At 36.7% G+C, this 12,203-nt stretch overlaps 1 protein-coding gene across 5 annotated transcripts in view; it reads left to right on the top strand.

The window, feature by feature from the left end:
• The window catches only part of FIP1L1 (factor interacting with PAPOLA and CPSF1), a 38,058-nt gene that overhangs the window by 23,250 nt on the left and 2,605 nt on the right, over positions 1–12,203 (top strand). For 3 of the 5 annotated variants that reach the window (XM_066317000.1, XM_066316999.1, XM_066316997.1), the window contains 3 exons: positions 2,884–2,938; positions 3,935–3,990; positions 9,034–9,253. In XM_066317000.1, coding sequence (XP_066173097.1) covers positions 2,884–2,938; positions 3,935–3,990; positions 9,034–9,253 — 331 coding nt within the window. Of the gene's footprint in view, positions 1–2,272; positions 2,300–2,883; positions 2,939–3,934; positions 3,991–9,033; positions 9,254–12,203 lie in introns of all 5 variants that reach the window. The other 2 variants (XM_066316996.1, XM_066316998.1) reach the window with 1 other exon arrangement.

The following is a 12,203-nucleotide window of genomic DNA, read 5'->3' as shown; positions in this document are numbered from 1 at the left end:
GGTTAGATCTCTTTAGATCTTTTGTCAATTTGGCACGTAGGATCTTTCTTCTTTTGTGATACCATCAAGTGAATTAGTTTCTGTTTTAAAATTTTATAAGCATTAATCATGACTCTTTAAGAGTTCTTAAAGGTTTTTGTGGGAAAAAATGCTTATGTGGTTTTTTTGTGTGATACCCTACATTAACCAATTCATTAAAATTATTTGGACATTTGGTCTCTGGCTATTAGTTGTATTCAGTCTGTCTTAATTTTATTTGGTTGTTAAGTGAAATTTTTCATTTGGCTTTTAGTCTTGTGGTGATATTTTTACTTTCAATTCTGCACAAGATAACATTCTTGCAAATGAGGAATATATTAATTGTTTAGTACATAATTTTTCCTTTTTGTAAAGAGAAGTTAGCTGATGGATTTCCAGGCAGTTCTCTAGATAGTGCTGAATGCCATGTGCACTGCTAACAATATACTGGTTTCAGTGCAGCAATTGGAATCTCTTTTAGTATAAGATGGAGCTAATAAATCACTTTGAGAGAACTTCTGGTATTTTTCTTGCTTATGCTCTTAACATTGTTGTATTATATAATATATGCATGCTTAACATTTATATATTATACATAATTTTTTCTATGTTTTAGGCTCGTGAAGGATCTATTAATTAGAACAATTAACCAAAAAAGCTTAATGGTAAACACTTTGGCTGTGCAACAGTTGGAGTTCTTAATCTTGATTTTCATCAGGAGTGTTTGGTCTTTTAAATGTTGCACTGTCAAAAAATTTATGATGTGATACCCAGTGTTCTTAATAACTGTAATGCACAGTTTTGGAAAGCTTGCGTGCTAGTGAAGAGAAAATGGCTCATGCAGTTTAGAAATTTGGCTGTTGGACTTCAGTGTCTCCTGATTTACATTTCAGCTAAGAGATCAGATTTCAAATCTTTGGATTGGACAGAAACCTCAATTGTATTTCACCGTGTGTTTAATCCTATAGGATTAATGCTGTTAGGAATTCATGTCAGAGAAATTGCCCACAATTAGTGAACTTTGATATTGATCACTGTTCCTCTGCTATCATATTCCTTCATTCTGTTCTTCTGTCAAGGCAGTCTGGGAGCAGTTGGCATTTCTAGACTATAAATACATAGATTTAGTAAAATGTTGCTGCCGTACAATAATTTTAATTTTAATGTTGAACTAATGAGATATATGTGGATTTCATCATGCAGTGGTCAGTATGTTCTGTGTGAATGTTTATGCAGTTATGTCAACACTGATGAAAGCACTTCCCAGAGTTTTCTGTTCTCTCCCTCCCCCAAGTTTTGCCATGAGCTGTGATATTGAACATACATACTTTTTAATGGAAGCAGAATTGCTGATAACTGAAAGTGCTTTGTGTCTGATGATGTAGTCTGTTTTCTGCCCATATTGTTTTAGGTCAGTTTATTCTGTAGCAGTGTTATATGCTCAGTTCAGGTAAAGCTAATTCTTCACAAATCATGGGAAGATAAGAACCTTTGAAGTGTACAAATTATTATTACCTTGTAATCATTCCATTCATAATCAGTAAGATAAGATGTGTATGTTGAGGCAGTATATTTTGTTAGGTCAGCTAATTTAGTTGGGAACAATTTTCTCAGCTTTTACTTAGATTCATAACAGCTTAGACAGATCTGAAAATCAGGTTAGAGTAATTCTTGCACAAGTTTCTGTTAAAGGATGCTCCTTTCTCAGATAGTTACAAGAAAATAGAGAACAAAACCATCTTTTTCCCTCCACGTAGCAGCTGAATGATGAACTGCTGTGTCATAGCATTGACTCAGACATCTGTATTGCTTACTGCTGCCTGAATACTTTGTTCATGTGGACCTACTGTTTCCTGTGCCAGGCTGTTGAAGGTCAGAGGCCAATTGCATTTCCTTCCATCCAGCCATGGAATGTAAAATAAAGCAAATATAGTCTATGGGATGTTGCTTTCCTTCTGTATGCTAAGCATTTTAGGATTATGAATTTAATCCTGACCTTGAGACCCAGAGGAATTTTTCACTATTCTTGCTTCTAAAGAAATAAGATCTTAAAGGATAGGAATTTAAATCAAAAGCTGGATTTCACAAGTCTTATATAAAATTTTAACTATCGATATTAATGTGACATCTTGACCTGCAGACACAGAAAATATGTTGTCATTCTTCTTGATCATGTATGTAGTGAAAGCTCAATCTGGTTTTAGATCTACAGGTAATAAACTATTACTATAACTGGTATTTGTTGTCCTTTTAGGTATACCAATAACAGTGCCACCACCAGGTAAATTTGCTTAGATTTTTTTTTCAAATTTGGTTGAGAAATGAAAACTTAACTGATGTGCAACTTACCAACTTCCTTTCAATTATATAGATAAAGGGTTATGTATACTAAACTTGATGTTTATATACTATATGTTATATGTAGGCTCAGTTATTTTGATGCCCGGCAGACGAGAAATTGTATTAAAATGCTGTTGACTAGTGGACCTAATGAGCCAGTTTTCTAGATGTATATTTCCTTCTTTTCTCTAAAATCTTTTTTTCTCAGCAATGCAGTAAATAGTTTTGATTTAGTTACAATAGCTACAATTTGCCCATGCTTCTATATCACCATATTTTTAAGAATGATGAAGTTTTTAATTTAAAGCACTGATAATACATGTTTAATGTTATGCCTTTGTCAAGCTGAAAAGTAGTTCTTAGTTTTACAAAATAAAAACCCATTTACATGGAAACAATTTTTCATTGTTCTCTCTGGGATTTGTTTGCCTTTGGATGCTTAGCCTGGTTCTTTTATGTGTTTATGGGTGATAGTTTTTTACTTTTTTTTACTTTCTCCCCTCCTTACCTAATTTATTGTTACAGGTTTTCCACCACCACCTGGCGGTCCTCCACCTTCCCTCATACCCACAATAGACAGGTCTGTTTGAAATCTTACTAAGCAATCTGTCAGTATTCTGTAACTGAAATAAATGAATAAGTACTCTTGCATTTGCCAGTGTTTTATGGATTTACAATTGAGAAAGGAGAGACAGCTTCGGATTTTTACAGTAGTTTTAGAGAAATGTTACTAGTCTCATCTCTCAGCATATTCTTTGAGTAGGTTACTTGGCCACTTACTAGTTTAGTTATGACACAGTATCAAAATATCAAATTAGTTAAAGTTTTGATGGTAAATCAATGCCAAGACCTAAGGCAATGATTGTTAAAATATTCTTTAGTAGTCTGAAGGCTTATTTATGTGAACTGTATACTTATCATCCATCATATCCATTTTTATAGATGTACACAAAAATTTGAGCACAAATTCAAGCCCTCATAAACTATGAGAAGTGCCAGAATTTCACAGAATCCAAATTTGCGTTTTTATTCTGTTCCAAGTGTTCAGCTGTAACAGGCCTAACTGCACTTTTTTAATACCATTTTTATATGGATTTATATGTATATGCATACATATATTTGTATATATAGGTATAAATAAATCAAAAGAGGAAAAAGGTTGGCTTAGCACAGTCCTTGAAAAATATTTGTATTTTGCTGGAGACCAAAACCAGGTAATACACAAAACTCACTTAAGATGGTAGAAGCCTCTTGTCAACCATCTGGATCTCACTAAAGGAAGATGCACACGTCTGTTCCTTTGAAATTGAAAAATCTCTTAAAATATGTGATACAGGAGGATGAATGGAAAATCTTCATATGATTTAATTGAGAAAAAATTCCTAACTTAATGCATCATCTGTGCATTTATTACTTTGTACTGGCAGTTGCTGTGAATCAGTTCTGCTTCTGATTGTGTATAATATATATATTATATATATGTATCTATTTATTGAAGGAGGTAACTTTGTTGCTAAAGCTGAGTTTTAACATATATCTTCAACATACTGAAATGAGTTTTGCATTATTTCCCCAGTGGACATTCTTCTGGCTATGATGGTCGTTCTGTTCGTGCATTTTCATATGGCAGTGGTAAGTAAGCAAGCTTTGGAAATTATGACCAGTATGATACCAAATTGTTTGATACACTTGTGAGGATTTTAACTAGAAGACTGAACAGGTCCTGTCAGTATTTCATTATGAAAGCTCATTGCTGACCATTGTAAATAGATAGGTGCTGTTTCAAATTTAACCACTATTGGGAAATACTATTGTTTTGGTTATTAATTTATATACTGGATATCTTTTCCTGCTGCTTTTTCAGAACTGTGATTTTGAATCGTTATATACCGTATTATGGACTGCAAGTCAGGGAGAATTTTGCAAGGATTTAAAAGCTGGAGAACAAATAGTGTTGAGATCATCAGAATTTTAATTACTAAAACCAATCATTCAGAAATCCTGATGACGTACCTCTCCTTTGAAAAACCATTTGTCTAAGACACTATAACCTTCAGCTATCCTATTGCTAAGTCTTAATTTTTTCTTTTTTTTTTTTTTAATTACTGTTATGGGGAAAAAATCTGACACTGGAAAACCAAAGTGAGCTAAAATAAAAGCTTCATCATGTGGCAACAAATGGACATCCACGAAATATATGCTGAGTTTAGAATTGTTACCTAGCACACTTCCACTTCTTAATCCAAAGGAAAAAATAAGAAGATGAAATAGATAGAATTATAAAATGATTTGGGCTGGAAGGAATCATCAAAGCTTATCTATTTCAAGCCTCCCTGCCATGGGCAAGAACACCTTTCACTAGATGAGTTTGCTCAAAGTCCTGTCCAACCTGGCCTTGAGCACTTCTGATGGTGGGGCATCCACAACTTCTCTGGGCAACCTCTGCCCCACCACTATTATTGTAAGGAGTTTGTCCCTTATGCCCAGTCTAAACCTACCATTTCTCTGAGTAAAACCATAGCCCCTTGTCCTGTCACTACAGGCCCTGGCAAAAGGTCTCTCTCCATCTTTTTTCTAAGTCCCTCTGCAGTACTGGAAAGCCACAATAAGGTGTGCCTAGAGCTTTCCCTTCTCCAGGATGAACAACCTAAACAACATAGGGAGAGATGTTCCAGCTCTATGATAATTTTTCGTGGTCCTCTTCTGGACTTGCTCTAACATATCTTTGTTCTCCTGGGGTCCCAAGAGCTGGGTGCAGTATTCCAGGTGGAGTCTCATGAAGTCACGCAAAGAATCACTCTCTCAACCTGCTGACCACTCTTCCTTTTGATGCAGCCAGGATGCAAGTGACTTCTGGGCTGCAAACTCACAATGCTGGCTCGTATTTAATTTTTGCCCACCAGTTTCTCCAAGCCTTTTTCTGCAGGGTTGCTTTGAATCAGTTCATCACCAATTGTACCAACATTGAGATCTGCCTCTGCCCAAATGCAGGACCTTGCATTTTGCCAGTCACTACCTCTGCCTGCAGTACATCTGCCATTCAGCCCCATGCTTAGTGCCTTTTCTTTCAGCTCAATTCTATTGCCTTGCTCCTTGTTCTTTAAACCCTAGCTGGTGAGAGGAGAAATAGTAGGGAAATTTTTGTCTGCTTCTGAGGATGTGTGATGTTCAGCACAGATGAAATATTCAGCAAATCTATTTCCCAAATGTTCTGAAGTCTTGAGCATGGATGCACAAAGACATTTTGTAATGGCTTGCAAGTTCTTGAAGTTGTAGCAGTTCATGGAGTAACAAGCAGTACTTTGTTGACATTGTATGGATCCTCATCAGTTATCAAATGTTTGCTTTTATGCGTTGAAAACTTTTTATATTTTCAAGAATTCTTGAAAAAGAATTCATAAACATCGGCTTTACACAGACTTCTTCTTAGCAGTAATTTGTGTTTTAGCAAAAAAGTGAAAGCTGAGACGTACAACTGAAGCCATGCAGAGTATGGAAAGCAGTCTTACTAACACATACAATGTATGTGTGTGGCATCTACTACAGTCTCCAGTAGAATGTTTTTCACTTAGGTGTCTCTTTTGTTAGAATTTTATTAGAATAAAAAATTGTTTGCCTTTATTTGATTATGGAGACCAAGGAGCACAGTCCCCTCCTGTCTTCCCAGTGTGTTTCCAGTGTATCTGGTATCCCTGTTGCAGCAAAAGCTTTTGTGATTGCTGCACAAAGCAATCATCTGTCTCAAAGCTGTCCATGTCATAGGGATTTTTGAATCTGTACAGACTCCATGGCATTTTATCACTACTGCTCATCTCTTAATGAAAGATGTTTGTCTAGTCAGCATCATACCCTCACAGTCCCTCTTGTGCAATGTGATCACTGGTCAGTGTTTAGCAGTGCTCTCTGTGAATCAGAACTTGTGCACACTGAGAGCTCCACAGCACAGCAGGGTACAGATATCACTGTGATTTGCACTCACTAAGTATATTTATTTAATAGTTGCTTTGGATGATAGCACTGAATCTCCAACCTGTTGTCTTCTTTGATAGTCTGTGAATTTCCTAGCTTTGTCAAAATTGCAGGGGAAGGTGTGCAAATGGAACACGTTGCAAAAAGTACCAATCTTGATTAAGGTACTAGCTCTTCTTCTGCCTGTTTAAATTCCTCATCACATGCTTTTGTGCCTCTTCCCTTGTGGTCAGTCAGGTTTCCCATTGCAAACCCTTTTAGGAAGGTTACATAGTGAAAAAATACATTATAGATTCAAGAATGTCTGTTTTATTTTCATGCTCCTCCGACCACATCAATGTGGTTTCATCAATTTCCACTTAAATCCTTTCACAATGCAGTGCTACCTTTGCCATCATATCTTTGCCTTTGCTTCAGCTGCATTGGATCAGCCACTGAAGTGCCTTCTGTCATATGCTTGTTTGCTTTTTCCTCAAGCAGTTGTCTGGTCTGTGCTCTAAATGTTCTTTATGTCTTAGGGGCTTGGAAGACATTTGACATTACAGAAACAGTTGGAAAGTCAGTAGTTTTTGAGGCAGAAGGAAGAAGCATTAAATAGTTTGCCTTATGCCATGAAGCTTTAAGTTTTTAAACCATCTCCAAAACAGGGCTCATGTCTCCAAAAGTAGTAATTATTGAAAGTTCTCTTCCTGTTTTAAAAATAAAATGAGTTAAATTTTTGAAGTATCTTTCTTCTTGTAGAAATTATTTGAATGATCCATATAAAAATAACAGAAGTGACAAATTACTTCATTGTAGTAAAAGCAGATCACCAGTTCATACTAGAAAGTAAGCTTCTTGTCTATTGTGAATAATTCCTGATGAAAATCTAGATGTAAAAATGTGCACTGTGTCAAATTACTGTTTTCTCTCATGTTACTGGGGAGAAATACTTCTGTCTGATGAGAGTTAATCAAGGTGAGATGGAGTATCCAAAATGTATTGTAAAAGTTTGTACTACCATTAATAATTGGTTTGTAACATACATTTAAAGTTAAGTTTAAACTTTAGATCAGAATACTCTGGCAGCCAGTGTCTCATATACCATACGTGTGTTGTTGACATAGTGGCAAGTCAAGGAAATTAGCAGTCTTCTAAGTCCAGCTGGGTTTTTTTGCTATTTCTGGCTGGTTTCCTTCAACGAATTTCAGCTCTTGGCAGTATAATAAACAGCATAATATTGTATTAGGACATTTTTTTCTGTTAACCCTTCATTTTGCTTGTAGACCTGAAGTTAAATAGTGACAAGCATTTTATTAGAGGCAAAACCTTGTATAAATGCTTTTTTAAGGAATTGTAATACTTTTCATTGCAAATGTATTTTAACAATGAAGTATTTTTTCCTGCTCCACTGCCTGCTGTAAAGGTCTTTTGTATTCCTCCTCTGAACGCTTGGCAAACTGTTCTCTTAAGCTTCTGCCAAGGCTTTCTGGGGCAGGCATAACCCAGACGTTACAGGCAAGGCAGTCTGAACATAGCTGTCAGCAGAAACCACCGGTTTTGTAACTCAACAGTATTAAATACAGCAGCAGTAACACGCTTTACTTTGTTCAGTGGATATTTATGTTAATTGTACTGTTAATCTCTTTGTGACACCATGAAGTCAAGTAAATATTGTTCTCGTATTATAGATGATGAAGTGGAGCTCAAAACAAACGATTTATTGAAAGTTAGGAAAGCTAGCAAGGCAGATAAGCAGAAAGGGAGAAGTCCTCAGTACTGTAAGTCCGCTAGAGAGTGCTGTTTCCAGCTAAATACTCAGCCCTTGTTTTTCCTTTACAGGATGTGCTCACGGGATTTCTGGCGAGGGAGGGCAGGACAGAACAATTGGGGTCTTAAAAGCAGCAGTTCTGTCTTAGACTGGAGTTGGCAAAGAGCAATGGAGAAGCATGTTCCTTCTTCCCATTGCTAGCTATCTAGAAGAGGTTGGGAGACAGAGTTAAGAGTTCCTTCTTAACACGTCACTTCTAAATTAAGACTATGCTTAATTTTCTTAAACTGTTACATTTTAGTGGTATTAGTGCTTGTGCTGAGTATTCATAAATGTTATCTTGCAGAGCACAAGTGGGAGCATTATTTCTTCTCCCCAGAGTGAATTTATTTCTAAAACTCCTTTTACATCTGTAATCAGAAAAGTATGACAAAGCATAGTATACAATATAAACTAGTGAATGAAAACTTCATAGCTAACATTGTATTTTAAGTACAATGATTTTAAAGTACAGGAGATAAAAGTAATAGCATTTAAATACAGGGCTGGAAGTGTCCTTTTCCTGAAATGTATTTTCAGAGCACCTGAGTTTCAAAGGCACTTTTGCTTTCTGGTTGTTTTCATTTTATTGTTTCCCCAAAATAAAGCCATTTGACCACATAGAATCAGATTCTTTGAGCAAGTATTTGCACAATTTTTTTTTTTTTTCCCCCAGAAGTGTTCAGACAGTCTTTGGGGTATATACTCTTGATTCTGTACAACCTCATAAGAAGCATTTAAATGAGTGCCAGAAACTTTGGTAATCATCATGGAAAAAAATGCAGTTTGCTTAGAATTAACTCTAATGTGAGAAAGGGAGATTAAAAAATGTTACTGGAGGAAACTGTGTTTTCATGCATAAGTTTCCATATGATATTTGATGGTGTTCTTTCTAATAATTACATCTCTTTCTTTAGTCACCTTTCCACACCCTGCAGGTTCTGCACCCTCATGGTCTAGTCTCCTGGACACCAGCAAACAGTGGGATTACTATGCACGGAGAGAGAAGGACAGGGAACGTGACAGAGAGAGATCCCGAGATCGGGATCGCGATCGGGACCGAGACAGAGATCGAGACCGTACCAGAGACCGGGAGAGGGACCGAGATCACAGCCCTTCTTCAAGTGCGTTCAACAGGTCAGTGAAATGTCCAAAACGTGCTGTAACTCTGCACAAAACTCCTGTCTCTGTTAAACAGTGTTCTTCAACATGCAAATTTGGTGTTCTGCTGCCTATTCTGAAGAGCTGGGTGGTGTGGCTTCCTCACCTTTGCCCTTCTCTTTTGGGAACTATAATTCTAAATTTCTGCATGTAAACCAGAAACAGAAAAAAAGGGCAGTATACATCCAAATTGGTCATAGTGCTTTACAGGTTAAAGGTGATTTAAGTCTTGAGAATGTCTGCAATATCCATCTCTTTTTGACATCAGTAGGTCTAGAAAAAATTTACAGAAAAATCTACAGAAGTACCAAATGAATTTTAGTTGCCAGTTCGGTACTAAGCACTACGTGTTGCAATGTTTGACCTTAATAATGGTGTTAAATACCTGCTAAAATGGTTAATATGGTTGTTAAAAATGGCTGGATAATAATATCTCCTCTCTTTTTAAAATCTGTTATTTCAAGGTCAAGAACTTACCTTTAATTTTGATGTAGACAATGGAAATCATGCCAGATAACTTTATTCAGCTTTCAAATTGCTTTAAAAACACTCCTGTAACTGTTGTGTGGCTCATGTGCTCACGTACAAAGCATTTGATGTTGAGCTCACTGCGACTCTATAGAACAGAGGTCTATTGGTTTACTAGATTTTTCTAAATTTCCTCTGCTTGTTATCTACTAAGCTTTTTGGGGTGAATATGTGATGCTTTTCTCAGTGTTCGTTGTTAAGTTTAAATTTTCGCAGAATCTATGTTAGCTATTAGGCAGATTATTTTTACTAATGGTTTTAAGCTGAAGGGAATGAGAGCGCTGAGAGTCAAACATTCCTGCGGTTGAGAGAGATGGCATTTTTGCATGATGATTGTTAGCTGAAGACCCAAACTGGGTGCAAGCTGGGGGATTTTCCATGTGTGCTGGTGTGGTGATGTCCTCTCCCGTGGACATATGCTTTGTTCCAGGGTCAGTTTCTGAGGGTTGAAGACCTATCTAAACATCTGTTTCTCAGACAGCTTGATTGAAGGCCAGAAAGAACCCTGGTCATTCAAGGGTGCTAGAAATGAACCTTAATAGCTTCCAGGCCTCAAGAAATCTCTGTGCTGCTGCCAGAGTTATCTGTAAAGGAGGGGGAAGAGCAGGCCTCGACTTTTTTATGTGACTAAATTATCCACCATCTGTAGCAAAGCTGTTGCCACATGGCTGTGTAAGAAAATGGGAGGCCCTTAACTAGGATAAGTTGGTTTGGGAATCACAGAAGAGGTGGGAGAGGCTTAAGAAAGAACATGCAGATATAATATTTCTTAAGAAGGTTTATTTTCAATTCTGGGCACTTATGAAAATGAAATGAATGGAGCTGTGAGGAAGAGAATATGAACTATTTTAAAGGCTGCACAGATTTATAGCTTTTATTTATATTCCCTTTGTTTAAACTTTGATCAGGTGGTACTTTGGTGGCGTTTGTAGTAAGCGTCAGGTTTAGCATTTTATTGTTCAGAAATGACAGCATTCAATGCTTTTAGCAGTTGTTTTCCAGATGAATAGCCTGCATTTTTGCTACAGAAATTATTTTTTTAAGAAATGCTATGGAGTTTCTTAAAAATATAGGAAATCAGAATTTTTATTCTATTATAACCAAAGTGTGGTTTAAAAAATTAACTTTTATGTGTCTTTATATTGTGTTCTCCTTCTACCCTGCTGTCCTCAAAGAAAAGTGCATTTTTAGAATGCATCTCACTCTGCCCCCTTGAGAAGATGCCATTATTTTTGGACTGTTTCCCTTCTGGAAATGTTGGGACTTTATTTTGTTTGTTTGGGTTCTTCGTTATTTTTGTTTTGTTTGTTTTAGTTTGGTAGTTTCAAGTCAATTAGTTACCACTAAAAATGTAGACATTGGATTGTGATTGATGTGTTACTCTTTTGTGGTTCTTCCTCATCAATTTGAAAAATTAAAAAAAAACCCCAACACCAAAAAACCCCCAAAAAACAAAAACAAACAAAAAACAAACAAAAAAACCTCCCCCAGCAACTGTGTTTTTAAGGTCCTGAAACTTAATAATCTCATGCAGAAGAACAGATGAGGGTCTGGCTGGCTGGATTGCAGTTTTACAGGACTTGGTGTCCTGGTGGTCAAAAACCTGAACGAGACTCCGCGATCAGTTTGTGATAAAGGTCAAGACACTGAGCAGAATTAGAGTGTTCCTGAAAGCTCCCAACACACTGGCCTTGGCAAACTGATTTTTTGCTTTACTTAGAGAAGTTGTTTATTTTCATCAGACACACTTACAAGCTGTCAAGGTTCTTTAGTAGTTTGCCAAAATAAGGTTTAAAAGGGAGTATCAGTAATATTTTTAAGCTTTTCTAGAGTGTTTTAAAATAGCTGGGTAACAGAATAAATGCAGAGGGTGAGTTACCATTGAGGGCTTTGGAGCTTGTCTTTAAAACCAAGCTGTAAGTCTACAAGTAGTCATCCAGTTTCTCATGGGAAGCTTACCAGAATTTAGTGGTAGACATACAAATTTTAACTTTTTAATTAGTTAAAAAGTTCAAAAAATGAACTTTTCATATTTTGCATCAGTACACTAGTTTTGGGAAGCAGCATCAGATACGGGAGGAAAAACTACAGTTGCAGAGAGGGGCTGGGGAGTTTCCATCCATGGAGACATCGTGAAGCTGTGGACATGGTGCTGCTCAGCTGGTCGTGATGGCCCTGCTTTAGCTGGGGCTTGGTCCTGATGACCTCCACTCATACCTTCCAACCTCAGTTTTTGTGCCAAATGTGCTTTGCTGGATTCGATCAGCTTGCTCTCAGATCTGAGGTTATAAATGCATTATAAAGTCAATAAGTTGTCAGTGGGAAATCAAAATTTTGAGTTCTGTCGTTGTAGCTGTAGTTTTCCTGGTTTTGATGTGCCCCTTAGAAAAGCAGAATT

Source organism: Sylvia atricapilla, chromosome 4, assembly GCF_009819655.1.
Source record: "Sylvia atricapilla isolate bSylAtr1 chromosome 4, bSylAtr1.pri, whole genome shotgun sequence".
Lineage (NCBI taxonomy): Eukaryota > Metazoa > Chordata > Aves > Passeriformes > Sylviidae > Sylvia > Sylvia atricapilla.
The sequence above is the reverse complement of the archived record's forward strand: the minus strand, read 5'-3'. Positions and strand labels throughout refer to the sequence as shown.